The sequence below is a fragment of the Leucopleurus acutus genome (assembly GCF_964270905.1).
Source record: "Leucopleurus acutus genome assembly, chromosome: 1".
NCBI classification, from domain to species: domain Eukaryota; kingdom Metazoa; phylum Chordata; class Mammalia; order Artiodactyla; family Delphinidae; genus Leucopleurus; species Leucopleurus acutus.
This window is the reverse complement of record NC_139142.1, coordinates 126,779,386-126,797,586: the sequence shown is the minus strand read 5'-3', so window position 1 is coordinate 126,797,586 and position 18,201 is coordinate 126,779,386. Positions and strand designations below refer to the sequence as shown.

Here is an 18,201-nt window from a genome sequence, read left to right as displayed (position 1 = left end):
CTAAAAGGGAGGGGAAAAGGTAAAAGCAGAAATCAAAACCAGAAAAGGCAGTGTCTTGGCTCTCATGCACCTGAATCCAGGTGTGAGTCATGCATGAACTTAGAAGGAGGTACTTCCTCATCTACTCCTATGAAGAAGACCAGAAACCAACAGTCAACAGAAACACAGCACTTCCAATTCTCTTAGGCAAAATGAGAACAATCTATCTTAGAAATGTAAATCTAACCCAAGGAGGGAAATTGTAGATTGTTCTTTCCCAAACAAAAACTGCCTGCTTCGTGGCTTTCCAATGTGGTCTTAGCCCATTAAGGGAGAGGGTTCTCTTGCACGAAATCATTTAACTGACACCAAAATGTAAAACTCCAAAACCTTTACCAGCGAATAATCAGACTCATAAAGTGAGAGAGAAGGGGAGTGGGAAAATGTGGGCAATTAAGCAGTCACGGCGCTGTGATCACAGCCACGAGTCTAAGAACCTAAGTTCATCGTCTCATTATCTCTGGCTTGATTAAGAAGCAGCAGCTGCTTAACTGGTCTCCCGTCCTCTAATCTTACCTCTCTCCAAACACTACAAAGAAATGAATTTTTATAAATACGACACTCCTCATTGCTGTTTAAAGTCTATCAGGGGAAGCCTAGCACCTTGGGCCTGAAATGAAAATTGACGTGATCTACAAGGTCCTGCCTACCTGGTGCGTGGTCCCCATATCCTAGCTCTCTTCTCCAGCTACACTAAATTACCTCTAGTCCCCTAAACACGGGAAGCACACACCTCTTCATATTTTATGTTTTTTGTTCTGTTCCCTCTACCTAGAACGCCCTGCTTCCCCTCTCTGGGAGAATTCTATGATCTTTTGAGACATCATTACTGTTATCGACTCCAGAAGGGCTACCCCAACTTCCCCAGTTTAGGCTGGATGCCCTAGTATGGAACCACAATGACAATCTTAACATCAAGACCAAAGGATGCATTCTCCAGGAGAATATGCAGGTTAACGCAAAGCAACAGTAATGGTGATGATTTGGATTTAAGACATTTAGCAAAAAAATCCTAACCCAATTTAAAAAACTGCGTAGAGTTCCTGAAACCTGCCTATAAGCAAGGTGTATAATTTACAGGTTCCCCAGTGGGAACTATGTGTGTGTGCATACATAAAGATATTTTATATATTTATAATATCAATACATAATATATAATAAATTACATCTCTATAAAGATAGCTAATAAAATATGTTGATATATTTTAAATATTATTTCTACGGATAAATTGAAAAATGTTTTTATTTGATGCCAGAGCAGGAGTCATGGGTTAACTGAGTGCAAGGGGAATACGGAACAGTAGAGAAAAAAGGGTAGTTGATGCCTATAAATATCCTTTATTCATACGTTTCCAAAGTTAAAAAAGAAGAAATAGACCAACTCCCTGTTACCTGCCTCTGGGTATCTTCTTTCCTTCCAGTGCAGAATTCCCCCCAGAAGGGAAAAGGAAAGATGCCCAAGCAAGAAATGCGGCATTCAAGGTGGCATAGAATTGAGGGACACGATTTCAGTCGTCCCTCTTAAATGCTGCTTCCTTTCATGGCACAAGGTATGTCTACCATATAGTACACGTTCATCAAATAGGGGATGAGTCCTCCTTTAAAAAAAATCTCCAAGTCCTAACTAAAATTCAGTACAATAAATTAAACAGGCAGTTTTTTTTAAAAGAATTTAGCCCCACTCTACTCCTTCCTTTCCCTTCGGCCCATGCTGGTCAGCCCACCAGTCTCTCTTCCGTATTCTCTAGTTTGATTCTCTTATTTCTTATTCTCTGAAGTTTGAGAACCTGGGTCCAAGCCCGTTCATACTTTTCAAACCTGCCTACGTTAGCACTAGGGTTCTCCATCCCATGCTTCATTTCATTCGTCCTATTCTTCTTTTCCCTTTCTAAATTTTACCACCTATTGTTTCATCCTGTTATATTTTATAGATTTTTTAAAAATAAAATTTCTTAAAAACTTTCTAAACAAAAAATAATAATAAAGAAGGGCTTCCCTGGTGGCGCAGTAGTTGAGAGTCCGCCTGCCGATGCAGGGGATGCGGGTTCGTGCCCCGGTCCGGGGGGGGATCCCACATGCCATGGAGCGGCTGGGCCCGTGAGCCGTGGCCGCTGGGCCTGCGCGTCCGGAGCCTGGGCTCCGCAGCGGGAGAGGCCACAGTAGTGAGAGGCCCGCGTACCGCAAAAAAACTTTCTAGAAAAAAGGCCGGGTGCAAATTAGCAATATTTAAAACATGCTGTTCCACCTTCGGTATCGCTTACTACTCAGGAGACTTCCCACTAACTACTGTAACCAAAGGTACAGACTGAAGAAAGCCATTTGTTTGCCAGGTTCCATGTGAAATGCCCGCTACAAAATACAAAGCTTTGCCTTACTTGACTATTTCCTTGCGTGCTCCCTGCTGCTCGAGACTTCAAAGTCTGGATTTTCTCAAAGACCAGGTTGACCTTCCTCTTAGTAGCATCATCATTATCGGTGCTTCTGGAAAAAAACACAATGAGGGCACAACCGTTGGCCTCAGACTCTTTTATGTGCCACGACACACAAGCAGCAAGCCCTTTAAGAAGATAAATCACAAGAGGCGTGAATTAATTAAGGCTGCAGACACAACCAGCATCAGGAGAGCAGGATAGATGGTGTATTTTTCTCCAGACAAATTGTTCAATGTTACCACCCGATTTGGGAGAGGGGTTCCCATTTCCAAACACGTGAAAGAGACACAAGCACACTCTAAATAAGCTTGGAGATAACATCCAATAAAAATTTAGTCATTTGTTGCTTGCCTGATTCAAATGACATATATTCACTCCAACAAGGAATCTCTCCTGTATGTGTGTCACGCTAGGAATGATCCACCGTGATCTTAACTTGTTTTAGCCTTTGTTTAAAAAAATAATCCCCCAAGCCAAGGTTGTTAACACAGCTGCCCTTTGTCTAGACTTTCATAGGTAATGGTCAGATCAAGTTCTATTAAGGACTACCTTCCATCACACATACCTGGCACTTAGGGAAAAAAAATTTTTTTAAACGGAGGGGGGATCTCTCCCCTTATTTTCTTTCTTTTTTTTAAAATTTATTTTATTTATTTTTGGCTGCGTTGGATTTTTGTTGCTGCGCACGGGCTTTCTCTAGCTGCAGTGAGCGGGGGCTCCTCTTCGTTTTGGAGCGCCGGCTTCTCATTGCGGTGGCTTCTCTTGTTGCGAAGCACGGGCTCTTAGGCGCACGGGCTTCAGTAGTTGTGGCACACGGGCTCAGTAGTTGTGGCTCACGGGCTCTAGAGCGCAGGCTCAGTAGTTGTGGTGCACGGGCTTAGTTGCTCCACAGCATGTGGGATCTTCCCGGACCAGGACTCGAACCCGTGTCCCCTGCATTGGCAGGAGGATTCTTAACCACTGGTGCCACCAGGAAGCGCAGGGGAAAAAATTTTTAAGTAAGTTTCCTTAAAAAGGTGTCTCCCACTAAAGTCTGTCCCACCAGTCTCTCAATAAATCATGGGCCAAAAAAATAAAAGAATGCAGAGAAAGAATTTTAAATGTTAGAAGTTCTCCTACCTTAATCTTCTCATGGTAAAACCCTTCACAGAAAGACACTAATAAAAGTTCTTAGCTAGAAGAATCTCTTTACTTTTTTTTTTTCAGAAGAGCCCCCTATCTTATATTTTGAATGATTCTGTCAGCTCTATATTACTGACAGAAAATTGTAAGGCACAATATAAAACTGTGAAGTGTTCTGATACCAATGAGTATTTGCCAAGTGACTTTCAGTCATGTCAGACTATAAAGCTTTTCTTCTTTTTAATCATATCTGATGAGAGAACTGAAACAGAAACTTCAAATTCCTGGCCTAGAATTCCAGCTCAGTTGGTATCTAAGGACTGAAACCAGATTATTCAAACTCATCCCCCCAGATAAGTAAGTGGAAAGCACTGCTTTTAAATGACTCATACATGCTTTAAACATAATGGAAGCAGGGGCTCCTGGCCAACGTCAACTCTGGGGAGGGGAGGAGGTGTTTTTATTTGTAACTTCTAATAAGGGACGACTGATTACCCCTGTGTGCATACAAACTCAAGGCGACAACATTCAGTTTAAAACTGAATAGTAGACACTCCTCCTATCTTTGAATTTGTTTCTGAAACAGTAAACAATCATTTTTAAAATACTCATTTTTAACTTTTAAAGTAGGATGTTCTTCCCCACACTTCCTTCCCCTGCTCTTCACCCTCCTCCACCCAAGACTTAAATGCTGTTATGACAACTCCAGCCATGGAGTCTGCACCCCAAAATGGCTCACACAGGGCAGGAAGGGAGGGTAAAACACAAGGTCTCAGAAAAGAAAATTAAGACGCCCACCAGGAAGGACAATACTTTGTTCCTTGAAGGACAATCACTAACCCTTCTTTGAGGTAATTGTAAAGTATCTGCTTGGCCGTCTCCTCATTGGTTTGCTGAGTGAGTTCTTGCTGGCCTTTTAACAGATCCGGTGTGGCCTGGAACACAATGTTTGTTATTAGATCACAGGATGCTGCTTCCAAGAAGAAGGCAAAACCCCACAGCAGAAGCTTCCAAACACATTCCTGCCTCCCAGAAAGGATTCCTCGGGTAAGGATGCTCATTACAACTGGTTCCACCACTTAGTAGCTTGGGCAAGTTACTTAACTTTTTCTCACCTCAATTTTCTCGCCTGTAAATAGAAGTTAATAGTACCTACCTTCATACGGTTGGTGCGATCCTATGATACATAACAAAGAGTGCCTGGCACTTACCAACCTTAGTATCATTTTTATCATTACCATTATTTTTTTACTGTTACTACCAAAACACTAACTGGACCACATAAATAAATTCCATCACTTCAGGATCAACCTAAATTAGGATTAACCTAATTTCTCAGGACAGAGATTAATCCAGTCACTCAATGTCATGAGGAAAATTAATACATCTAAATAAACCTAAGTATGGAGCCTCTTGTTTTGGAAACAAATTCTGCATACTTTCAGATTTTACACATACACGAAAAGAAAAATCGAGCCTCTCTATAGTGCTTGACAAGTTACTTTACAAACAAGAACACAACAGGAATCTAGTGGTACTTCAATTTACTTAGAAAACCAAGCGATCAGCAGCAGGTCATAACCTACTGCTAGGGGGAAAACTCTAAAAAAATATTACTGATCCAAGATGGTGCAATTACTGACTCAGGATGGAAGATATGTATTCCTCCAGCCAGGATGTATTGATAGACCACTGAGAAGGAACAAAAGACTCCCACCAGTATTACCTGAGTATTTGAGGTGGAAGTAAATGTCTTCACAGAAATCCTCTTGGTACCTGAGTCTGGGGAAGTTGCTAGCGCCCGATTCTGTAACATCAACGTAGCGGTGGCTGTTTTGATTTCCTCCCCCTTCTTAGTCTGTGCCGGGAGGGAGGATGTACGCCCAGTCGGACTTTCCTGACCACCTTTGTTTTCTGGAACTTTCCCATCTTTGGTCTGCAGGGGCGGCCTGGGCTGGGCTCCCTGCAGCCTGGCGAAGGCGCGCACTCCGCCCTGCCTCCCCCCGTGCTCCTGCGCCTGCGCCCTCTGAGCGCACACCTGCGACGGCCGCAGCAGGTGTTCGCTGGACTTGCCCAGGTTTCTGCTGAATTCGGTCAGGTACTCCGAGTTCCCTTGGAGACCGAAAGGAAATGCACTATCCACGCTCCGGGACCTTTTCCTGTCTTCTGGGTTGATCCTGTTTCGCTTCCCAGACCTGCCTCTTCTCTGCAGCCCAGGTTTTTGGTCAAATTTTTCAATTAACTGATCCACGCCAGGAATCGACCCCGTATCAATATCCCGTCCAGTTCCGGGCAAGAAGGGGATATACCTTCTGTTCTCATGACGATTCACATTGTCGGCATGGATGGCACATTCTTGGTCATCGAGTAAAAATCTGTACAAAGAGTTGGCCGAAGTGGGAGTTGTGGACGATGAGGATGACCTCCGGGAGCGGGCTCCGTCCAGCACGGGCCCGGCTGAGTCCTGGCGCCGGAACGGAAGCACGTCGGGCCGGGTTTTCTTGGCTTCCGGGTGGGTGTGCGCGCTGTGGGTGGGTAGGGGCCTCCCGCTAGGGGCAAGGGCCTCCTCTGCCAGCCCCTCCTTGCTGCAGCTCTGAACATTCACGCACACCGAGGTCTGCTTCTTGGGGTCATCAATGACCACGGAGCTGCACAGCCGAATGGCCGTCACACTGGATCTGGCCGGGTCTTCCGAGGGAGGTCTGGGTGGCTGGGAATGGCTAGGTTTGGACGAGCAAGTCCAAGCCTTCTTATTGTTGGTCCCTTCTTCTGCGAAAGCTTTTAGCCAATTACTCGCAGGAGGCTGGTGATTTTGTAAGTTCAACTCGTTCTTTTCGGGATCATAGGGCTGTAAAAGCTCTGGATGCCTCTGGAAGTTCAGCACGGGGGACGGCTTCATCGCTTCCCCTGTGTGATCTAGAACGCCATTCTTGCCCTCGAAGAGAGAGGGCTCTTTCAGGTTTCTTCCTGGGCCAGGTGGGGCATATGGGTTTTCGGGCAGCTGCAGTTCTTCTGCACTGTTCTCCTCGAGCACAGATCCATTGCTGGAACGGAGAGGCAGGTTACTTGTCGCTGGAGACGGAAACGATGGCCCATTTTCAGAAAAAGACGTGCCTGCCAGACACCGCTCTGTGTTATTGAGGACTATGTAGGGGTGGCCATCGATCCCCTGGACCCGAATACTGACACCGTAGGAGCCTGCCTTAGCGGGCTGGGAATTCCTTGATTTTTTGGTTTCATCGCTTGCGAGTCTCAGATGCACACCGTATTCCTGCTGCACGTGTTGGTATTCACCGAAATACAGCTCCATGGCTCACTGTTGTTCACCACCAGGGAAAACTGGGGTAAAAAGAGGACATTAAGTAAAATTGTATCTGTTTCAATGAAGATTATGAGGGAAGACTTCAAAGTTCAGGGAAAACCCAACACTTTAAAGAGCAAGGACACTTCAGAACCAAATGCTCGTCCAAACAGGCCTTTCTGGATGCCTGTGGGCCCACGTGACCGTGGTGCTTGTCAACACTGAGCCTGAACCCTGGCCTTAGGGTAGATGACTGGCCAAATGACCTGATGCCTTTGGTAGAGCTTAATTATTCTGTTTCTAGCTGACGGGCTGTGCTGGTTGCCATGTTTTCTCCTTAGTTCATTTCCTCACCATTAGTTCATCTCCTTACCATTTCCAGTATACCAGCATTTGAGAACAAGGTACTTTTCCAAGAAACTAATTAAGAGCTAAGGCATTCTGATGCTCACCATTTTTCTTTTTTTCTAAATTGTTAATTTTCTTGTCAAAACCCTTTCAAGCTTCTTTATGCACAACCCTGCTTTGAAATCTTTATCATTATTTATTTGGCTACGGTGTTTAAAACATTTTTACTTTAAGGAAGCAGTTGTTTGTGAGACTGACAATGAGAGTAAGTGATTAAAAATAGTTTTCAATTTTTTTTTTAACCAAAAAGTTCAAGTTGGGACTTCCCTGGTGGCGCAGTGGTTAAGAATCCACCTGCCAAGGCAGGGGACACGGGTTCGATCCCTGGTCAGGGAAGATCCCACATGCAGTGGAGTAACTAAGCCCGGGCACCACAACTACTGAGCCTGTGCTCTAGAGCCCGCGAGCCACAACTACTGAGCCCACCCGCCACAACTACTGAAGCCCACGCGCCTAGAGCCCGTGCTCCGCAACAAAAGAAGCCACCGCAGTGAGAAGCACGTGCACCGCAATGAACAGTAGCCCACGCTCACCGCAACTAGAGAAAGCCACACTGCAACTAAGACTCAACACAGACAAAAATAAATAATTTTTTAAAAAATTGAAAAAAAAATCATAAAAAAAAAAAACAGTTCAAGTAACATAAGGACCTGAAAAATTTTATGAAAAACCTGAAGACTCAGGGCTGTTTATTTTGTGATGGGTCCTAATACCAAGAATCACTGCCTTCACCCGTTCTGGTGTGTGGCCACCCTGTCAGAGATTGCATACATATCACCAAGCAGGCTGTCCAGGCCACCCCACACTCCGAGGTTCTCTCAGCAGAAATTCACTTCTGTCACTGTGAAAAGCTCCAATAGCCACAGAGATGCAGGAAGAACAGAAACAACTGGTCACAGAAAACAGCTGTCTCATTTCTTTCACTCTTAGCAGACTTCTTGAGTTTCCCTTCTATTCTGGAGTCAATCTGGTAGCATATTTTCCAAGAAAATCATCTATTTGATCCACATTTTCAGATTTATTTGCACAGAATTTTGCAACGTACACATCATTTCATCTCCTCTATTTCTATTTCTCATTATCTAGTTTTATCTGTGCTTTCTTCACCTATTTCTTGGTTATGCAGGTAAAATATGTCTACATATGTTTTTAAATTGTTGTTCCCCTAAGGAACTAGCTCTTAGATTTATCATTTTTTAAAATTTTCTAATTTATTGAGGTCTAGTTTGATCATTATTATTTCCTTCTGCTTCCCTTTATTCTGTTTCCAATTTCTTTTTTTTTGAATTTTTAAAAAAATTTTTATACAGCAGTTTCTTATTAGTTATCTATTTTATACATATTAGTGTATATATGTCAATCCCAATTTCCCAGTTCATCCCACCACCCCCTACACACACTTTCCCCCTTGGTGTCCATATGTTTTTTTCTACATCTGTGTCTCTATTTCTGCCTTGCAAACCGGTTCCATCCATACCTTTTTCTAGATTCCACATATATGCGTTACTATATTATATTTGTTTTTCTCTTTCTGACTTACTTCACTTGGTATGACAGTCTGTAGGTCCATCCATGTCATGTTTCCAATTTCTTGCATGCTTCATTTGTTTATTTTCATTCTTTTATTACAGTCCATAAATTGTGATATGTGACTGTCAGTTAGGAATTGCGTTAGTTCCTAACAAACAGACCCAAAATAGCAATTTAAGAGTTAGGGTATTTTCCCCCAGAGATAGGAAGTCCAGAGCTGGAATGGATGCCAGGATATTTTTGAGGAACACCTCTTTTATCTTTCTACTCATCTACTTTTAGCATGTAATAGACACCTTATGATTACAAGATAGCTGATCCAGCATCACATATACCAGATGGGGCAACCTTCTTTTTAAGGAGCTTTCTTGGGAGCCCCACCCACCAATAATCCCTTGCATCTTATTGGTGAGAACTTAATCTTATGGCCACCCCCACCTACAAGAAAGGGTTGGGAAATAACGGGTGTTTCTGAGCTGGTCATTGACACTCAAAATCAATGTTCTGTTGGTAAAAAGAGAGAAGAGAATGGACATTGGGAAGGCAGCCAGTAGTTTCCACCACAGAAATGTTTCTATTATTATTTTCTAGATAGTTTCAATTTGTGGCTTTGATTTCTTTGACTCAAGAGTTGTTTTTGAGAAGGTTTTTGCATATCCGGTATGTTTGCTATGCTGTTTTGGCTTGGAGGGTCTTTATTTCTGTATGTTGTTAATTTCTATTTGCATTGTATTATGGTCAGAAAATGAAGTCACAGGAATTCCCTGGCGGTCCAGTGGTTAGGACTCTGCACTTTCACTGCTGAGGGCATGGGTTCAATCCCTGGTCAGGGAACTAAGATCCCGCAAGCTGCGTGGTGCGGCCAAAAAAAAAGAGAGAGAAAGAAAGAAATGAAGTCACTGTTCTTTCTTTCTTTTTCAATGTATTGAGGTTTCTGTTGTGGGCAAATATACAGAGAATTTTTGTCCATGTTTAATGGGTGCTGGATGTAGTTTCTGTTTTAAGGGATGGCATTCAAAATACATCCATTAATATGCCCTTACCGATTATTTAGTTCAGTTATAGCACATCCTCACTTATTTTGTCTAATTTGTCTTGGGCCTTCCTGGATACATTCATCTCCTACTACTAGCTTGGTGCTATCAGTTTGCTTGGTTATTATTCTTTTAAATGTAAATCATGTTAGACATCATCACATCCCATTTTACAGATAGGAACAACTCACCTCACGGATTCCAGTGACTGATTTCATCATGTCTACTTTCACTTGCACCAGCATTATACTAACATTTTTAAACAATTTAACTTTTAATCAGAATAAAACAAGATAAGATGAAAACCTGTACTCTCCAGCTTCCCATCCCCAATCCTGATCACATGCCTCAGAGGAAACCAACTGCAAATTGCAGCTGTTTCTTCTAGTACTTACCTCCATGCTGCTGAGTGATATGCCGAGCTGCAATTTATCATTTTTACCTGTGGTACATGACACACACATACATATGAATTTCTCATTCTGCTCGCTTCCCAAGAATAAAATCAAGAGCCAGCTGTGTTTACATTATTGTGAATATATAAATACTGTTCACTGAAGTGCTAGACTGTAGACTCTGGCCATCTTTCCTCTCTTCCATAACTTTAACTTTTCTAGAGGCAGTAACTGCTATTTTTAGCTTGTCTTGCTTGCTATATACCTACCCTTAAATCTCTTCATCAGCTATATGACATCTGTTAGACGCTTACCAGTGTTAATTTCCAGATGATCAAAATATCAGGTAATCTGGTGGTCTTTTCCCGTGGTGACCTCCCTTGCAAACTTCCACCCTCCAGCCCTATATTAGGGTCTGGTTGCTCTCTTCCCTTTGTGCTATATTGTTTCCCCAAGTTTGGTGTCTTCCTCTTTCTTAATATACCCAATTGGTCTGAGGGAACACGGGTCCAATCACTTTTAAAGAAAAGCTCCGAGGGAGAAAAATTTTGAGTCCTTGTATTTTGAAAAATGTCCTCATTCTACGCTTACTTTTGAATGATAGTCTAGCTGTATTTAGCATCCAGGTTAGAAGTAACTTTCCCTCAGAATTTAAAGTATTACTGTTATCTTCTAACTTCCAGGGATGCTATTAAGAATTCTGGTGCTATTATGATATCCTGTCCTCTGTGTACGCCCTGTTTATTTTTCTCTGAAAGTTTTTAGGACCTTTTCCTTGTCCTTGGTGTTCTGAAATTTCACGATGACATTTCCCAGTGAGGATTTTATTAAATTGGCCACTTTTATAAAACATGAGCACTTAATATATTCCTTCAATTTGGAAATTCCCTTTAGTTCTATGAAATGTCCTTGTATTACTTCTGTGATAATGTTTAGAAAACCATTTTACTTTGTTCTTGGTGTTTGCATCTAACATATTAGTAATGTTGAATCTTCTAGACTGAATTTCAATTTTTCATATTTCTCTTCTCATCTACTCCTCAACTCCGTCGTTTTTGTTCTAATTTTTGAGAGATACTTGAATTTTTAAAATTTGAGGATGTATTTAATTTTTAATTTCCACTTTTCCTTTATTCTTCTCTAATTGTTTTTCTTTTTAAGTTCTATTTTGGACATGAAAACAGCTTCTCTATCTGAGGATATTATACTATAACTTTTTTTCAGAAAAATGCAATTTGTCTGCTGTCCGCAACATCTCCATCTTCCGCAAGGTTTCTCTTTTCTGGTTTGTTTGGGTCCCTGTCTTTCATCTTGCAAACCTTCCTAATACGACTTGGATCTTTGGCTGCCTGATCCTATTTAAGAGGGAAGTAGTAAAAGCAGATTGGAGGCTCTGTATCTATGGAAAGGAGTTATTAGCTGGTAAGCTTCAAGTTATGTGGGGCGAAGAGTGCCAAGCTTTCCACTGAGGGACCCGCACATTTCAGCGTCTGGGAGCATTCTTCTCTAGAGCTGTTTGATTTCCCAAGAAAAGAATCCTCCAATCCACTACTGAGGCTGCTGTGGGGCTGGCTGCTGGTCTACGGGACGGGGCAGGGGAGGAGAAGGGAGGTCGCAACTCAAATTCAGTCCATGTTTTCAGTCACCCACACCTGCTTCCAACATCATTCCAGTTCCGTTTCCCCAGAGAAGAGAACTCCAGTCTGCTGCTGGGGTGGGGAGGGGGCAGGGGCAGGTAGGTGTCCAGATATCCAGGGCACAGAGGAGACGCTGGAGGTCTAACTGCTCCAGTTCTCAAGGCACCTAAATAATTCCCTAGAAGTTGGCCCCTCACCCTGACTTCCACAGTAACTGATGCCTTCCCACTTCTGAGCTGCTCAGCAGCTCTGCAGGAAAATCACCTCACTTGTATACTGCAAGCACCTCAGGTTGAAGTATCTCTCACCCCGCTAATTACCACTACATCTGCTTCAGCGCTCTCCTCCGCTAAGTCTCCACTGCCGTTCTTTGTCTTTGGAGATTTAATTTTTATTCCTTTACTGTCTTCTGAGTGGGATTTTTGAAAAGGAGATACCTAGTTTCTCTAGTTGGACGAGACTAATAATATTTATAAAACACTTCAATCCTAGAACAAGAACAGCAAACGTGCCTTAGACCAAACAACATATAAAGGCCTTCAAGACCACAACGTCCGGGTGTGTCTTGATCCCTCGTTTGCAAGCAGCACTGGCATGTTTTATTCTGCATCTCTAGCAGAGTCCGTACGCATTAAAATTTATAACAAATATCTTTTTTTTTGCGGTACGCGGGCCTCTCACTGTTGTGGCCTCTCCCGTTGGGGAGCACAGGCTCCGGACGCACAGGCTCAACGGCCATGGCTCACGGGCCCAGCCGCTCCGCGGCATGTGGGCTCTTCCCGGACTGGGGCACGAACCGTCTCCCCTGCATCGGCAGGCGGACTCTCAACCACTGCGCCACCAGGGAAGCCCACAAATATCATTTTTAACAGAAGAGCGTCTGTACAAATTTATTCACTGTGATGCTTTTTTTTAAATGATATTTAGTAAATGAGGTCGTTTTACTCACCCATAATCTCTTACACTGACGCTGACTTTTCTATGAAAATATTTCTCCTAATATTTATTAATAAAATTCTTCTCTAGGGTTTTATAGTCCTTTTCATTAGTTGCTGCTACTACAGTCAACACTAATTACATTTCAATCATTCAGTAAGGCCACCTTGGTTTATTACATTCTTAGCTCCCTGTTTGCAAATTAATCCACATATGTGAATTTCATGAAATGTCCACAGCTTACATTTCCTTGACAACAAACCTCAATCCAGTATTTTCACAGAATGACATTTCTCAGCTGAGCACTGGTGTCATAAGCAAATGTGGGTTTCCTTCCCAATCACAGTGTAAACACTGAACTAATGAATGGATTTAAGGACAGCTGTTCTCTGTCTTCAGCCACCAGGCCACGGCACCATCCTAATGCACTCCACGGGCACGCTTGTTCAATCGGGGACTAAGCCCAACCGAGGTCTTACATAATTTGGCAGTAAATGCTGACCAATTGCCAGGATGTAACATTGTGGCACTTGGCAAATAAAAGAGGTGTTTTGGAGTGGAAATAATGCTTTTGGGAAAGACTGCTAAATGATGATAATTGCTTTAGTTAGCGAGATCAATGAGTGTGTTTGTGCATGAGGACAAAGAGCTTAGCACTTCTAAGAACTATGAACATATGCCAGATAGAAACATTTCCTCTCTAGGCCATCACATGTTATCAGCTGAGTCTGGAGATTAGTCACAATGCCAGGCCACACCTCCCACCTCACCACTCTAATTCCCAGTGGCACCTCCAGCCCTGAAAGCATATTCACCAGCCATTCCAGAGGCCCTCATGGCTCCCGCGGCATGTGGGATCTCTGCGGACCGGGGCACGAACCCGTGTCCCCTGCATCGGCAGGCGGACTCTCAACCACTGCGCCACCAGGGAATGCATGACATGCAGCCAGACAATGAGAAACCTTCCCACCATGCTTTGTCCTTCTTACTGGGGACAGCAGTTCCCACCGGCCAGGCCCAAGCACCCAGCACAGCACCTGGCATGGGGCAGGGACTCTGTGTATGGACGTCTGCTTGGAATGAATAATTCTATTTGATCACACAAGTCATTTAAGAGAGCATCTAAAGCAGGGATGGGGAGCTGATGAGGCTTGGTGTAGTCCTGAGCTTGATTCCAGGAAATAAGTGAGCCACAACCTAAAAATAATTTCCCCTGTGTGGGGTGTGGTGACTGTCTCGTTCAGCGGGAATGATGATACATACGACACCTCTGAAGAGTGGACAAGACGTTCACTCCTAAAGGACTTGCTTGTAGGACTAGTGGGAAGGCATGAATTTTGTGCTGGAATATCCGCCTTAGACCCTCCACTACATAAAAGTGAAAAATCAGAGTGTGGACTATCCAACACCAGCAAAATGTGTACTGATTTTTCAACGTGTTCCCAAACATGACAGAAAGAGGCAGCGTTACCTAAACTAAGCTTTATTTTCTTCCTATTTCTTTCCTCCTATCTATCCATCCATCCATTCTGTAGGGGGGAAAAAAAAAGGCAACTGACCCAACTTTTAAGATTTCAAAGGAAATGTCTCACATACAGTCAGGCCTTCAGAATTCCCTGGGAAAACAATTGCAAAGATAAACTCTGAGGCTTGAAAATGACAGCAGAGCTGCTGTCTACTTTACACGGTTCAGTATGGTTTGCATCTCTTCAAATGAGCATGATGACCAAAACTTTCCTACTTGGGGGTAAAAAAGTTAAATTTGTAATATTGAGTGGTGTAGCTTCTCCCAAAACTTGTCCAAAACCTTGCACAAAAAGGAGGGTGGCAAAGAGAAAAGAAAAGCCAGCAGGAAAGTTCCTTTTATACTAGGGTTGGAGACCTTGGAGAATCAACCAGGAGTTTGAGGATCAGGGGGTCACGGGGCTGGGGACTAAGGACCCTGACTATGCTCAGATTGGAGTGCAGGCACCAAGCTGGCCTCCCTGGGATCCTCACCCCGCCTTTGAAGTGTGTCCCTCTCCTGTCCCCATGGATGGTCTCCTACCACGTCAGTCTCTGCTCCACTTCTGTCAGTTTTGATCCCAGTCCTCTTTTATATTCCCCACTTTACCTTTAAATTTCAGTGATTGATATTTCGTATGCCACAAGGTCTCTAAAAAAAAATTAGAATTCATGTCCAAAAAATGTTTCAGAAATGTTATTCGGCCTTCACCTCTTGACCCTGAAATGATTTCTAAAAGTTCTCCCACCAATGCAGAGCTAAGACACAAAAGTTTGCAATTCTGAAGACCAGTAATGGAGAGAACACCCAGGTACACGGGCCGGAAACGTGTCTAATGCTGCATTCGCATCAAATTCCAGCTCTGGCTTAACCTCTCTGAGAGTTTTCCTATCTCTAAAGTCAGATTATTAATGATGACTTCATAAGGTGCTTGGGAAAATTAAATTATAGTTTGTATGCTAAATGTGTGAAAAAAAATTCCATGTGGCATTTATGGCCACAAGAAATCTGACTTTGATCGTAAAATGTTTTAAAATACTTCTGAGGCAGAGGCTGAAAACCCCACTGGTTAACCAAACAGCATTAAGCACCAGCGTCCTGAAATAATTTATTAACTAATTAAGAAACCAGAGGGCTGAGAATCTAAAATACAGAGCTGTGTCCAGAGTGGAAATTTGATAAATAGTTGTTGACTGAATAAATGAATGTCTTTATGTTGCCAGGTCCACAGAAAAGTTCTTAACCAGACACAACAGATCCATGACGTTTGTGCTATAGTTTCCATATGGAGCCTGAGCCTAAAACGTATCAACGCAGGGTCTTCACTGCATTTTTATGTCCAAATCTAACTTCAGAAGCCTCCTCAACACCACACCTGTGCAGTCACTGCCCATCGATCAGTGTAGACACAATATAAATCCATTTGCCATCCCTGACATATGCTCTGATACTCACTTAAACCCACCTACACTGAAGCCAAAATGTCTAAGAACTAAATCGCCTCCAAAACTCAGGGGTAGTTCTCTGACTTCTCAGTCCTGTCACTCATTAAACTATAGTCAACTCTGAGCACTGACAAGCTCTTCAAACACATACCTTAAGCTCAGGTTCACATTACTCACATGAACACAATGCTCTCAGGCCACCAAGAAAAAGGGAACATTTTTGCAGGCACCCGGCCAAAAGAAGCTTCTGTCCTCACACTGTTCTTTTTGTTTGTTTGTTTTGTGTTTTTACCACCTTCACTTTCAATTTCTTTCCATCAGTAAAAAACAATCTCCCTTCAGCTAAAGATCCTGTCTTTCTTGCAGGCTCACCCACTCCAGAAGTTTCTAACGCCTCTGGCACACAGTCAGCGCTGCGCAGCTCAGCAAGGCTCGCCAGTGCCAGCTCTTTTGTAGAGGGGTTTTGTCCCCAAAACGACGTCTCAAGTTTTTTCAGCCAGTTCTGAGCCAGGCATGCACATCACCCCCGCACGGTGCCAGGCAAGTGCAGGGTGCTTGCCTTGTGTCATCTTGTCCGGTTGGATCCTTGCAGCCCCACCTGTGAGGGACCCTACTTGCTCCCGGTTAGAGATGTGAAAGACTGCCCCCACGGTCTCACACCTGGCTCGGGGGCAGCATCGGGATTTAGCCCCAGACCTTCCGTCCCGGAGACCTGAGCTCCTTCTTGAGCAGGGACCACATTTCACGTTCCTGCCCGCCCACAGTACCTGGTAGTTATCCTGATGTGGTCACTGGATGGCTATGGACCAAAACACGTCACCATGTCCCGCTGCACTGGCACGCTAGCAAAACAGCCCCCTCTCTGTCAGAGCGCAGCAGACGGGTCACTCCTCAGAGAGGTCTTCCTCTTCGCCACATTCCCAGCACCCGGAACAGCGTCCCACATGTAGCAGGCGCTGAATACGTAAATGAACGGATGCACTAATAAAACCATGGGCGATGCACGTGGCTCGGAATCCCTTTTTAAAATTTGAACAATTAAAATAAAACAGTCGAGGGTTTCCATAACAAATCCCCATGCCCATCCTTCTAGTGTGCCTACTACCTCCAACTGGAATATGTATCACTGTTTAAAACACTAGACTCTGATTGTCAGCATCACTGGGGCTTTTCTTCCCACCGCCAGCGGCCACGTTCACAGGATGTGTGTGTTCCAAAAGTAGAAAATAGGTCCTGGGGTTATCAAGCATCTCCTAAGGGGAGTAAAGGAACACTGTGGAATTCCAACAATGACAGCTGTAACAAGCCCCATTCCTGGAACCTCCTCAAAGAGGATTTCTGCAAAGTGAATTCCAAAGCTAAACATCCTCCCCTGGAAGATATGTTACACCCTCTGCAAGGTATCTCTTCTTGGTCACTCGAAAAACGATCAAACTAGGAAAATCTGTCCATGTTTGTCCTCATCAGGGAAGAGACTGAGGGAGTTGGCATCGTGAGCAAACTTGGCCAAATGATTACAAGATCCAGAGTCCCTGGGAGGGGTCCCAGGTGTCCCTGAGGGCATCAATTCACAAACCACCCAATCTCATAAATATATCAGTCAGTTGTTTCCATGAGACCCAGAAAGACTACGATGTAAATGACAGACACCTGGAATTGTCCAGAGACACCTACTGAATATCATATAGTGTGACTATTAAAATTAAAAGAAGATGAGGGCTTCCCCGGTGGCGCAGCGGCTGAGAGTCCGCCTGCCGATGCAGGGGACACAGGTTCATGCCCCAGTCTGGGAAGATCCCACATGCCGCGGAACGGCTGGGCCCGTGAGCCATGGCCACTGAGCCTGCGCATCCGGAGCCTGTGCTCCGCAACGGGAGAGGCCACAGCAGTGAGAGGCCCGCATACCAGAAAAAAAAAAAAAAAAAAAAAGATGATACTGTGTAGTCGTCCAAAATATTAAAAAATAAAATTAAAATAAGCCTTCTAAAATAGAAACCTAGCAGATTCCCACATGTCAATTCAGGTTGTCTGTTGTTCAAGACAGTTATTATCCCAAAGTTTGATGACACCAGGGATTTTGTTCCCCAGTGTAATCTGCCTCCCCAGAATTCTCCTCGGTGGGCAGCAAGGTGCCTTTACAGAAAAAAAATGCTGAAAGAACCTTTTTGTTCACTAAATGTACAAATATGAAACTACTATAGTTCTTATGATACCACAAAATCAAAACAAATCTGCACCTTAAATACAAATACGATTTAAAAAACCAGTACAATTCAATTTCACAACATGAATTTAAAATGCAGGATCATGTAAATTTTGCCGAAACTAAAATCACCATATGCACTGTGAACAGGAAGACAGCCTCCACCGCAGGGCAGAAACCTTCCTTTGTGCAGGCTGCCCCCAAAACACCGGCTC

The 18,201-nt window shown here is 43.6% G+C and overlaps 1 protein-coding gene across 1 annotated transcript in view; it reads right to left on the bottom strand.

The window, feature by feature from the left end:
• CGNL1 (cingulin like 1) overlaps positions 1 to 6,914 on the bottom strand; it is a 102,025-nt gene extending 95,111 nt beyond the window's left edge. Inside the window, exons 1-3 of the mRNA XM_082846346.1 lie at positions 5,320 to 6,914; positions 4,434 to 4,528; positions 2,415 to 2,520 (exon numbers count right to left, since the gene is read on the bottom strand). Coding sequence (XP_082702472.1) covers positions 2,415 to 2,520; positions 4,434 to 4,528; positions 5,320 to 6,903 — 1,785 coding nt within the window. The 5' untranslated portion in view covers positions 6,904 to 6,914. The remainder of the gene's footprint in view (positions 1 to 2,414; positions 2,521 to 4,433; positions 4,529 to 5,319) is intronic.
• Positions 6,915 to 18,201: the final 11,287 nt, after the last annotated feature.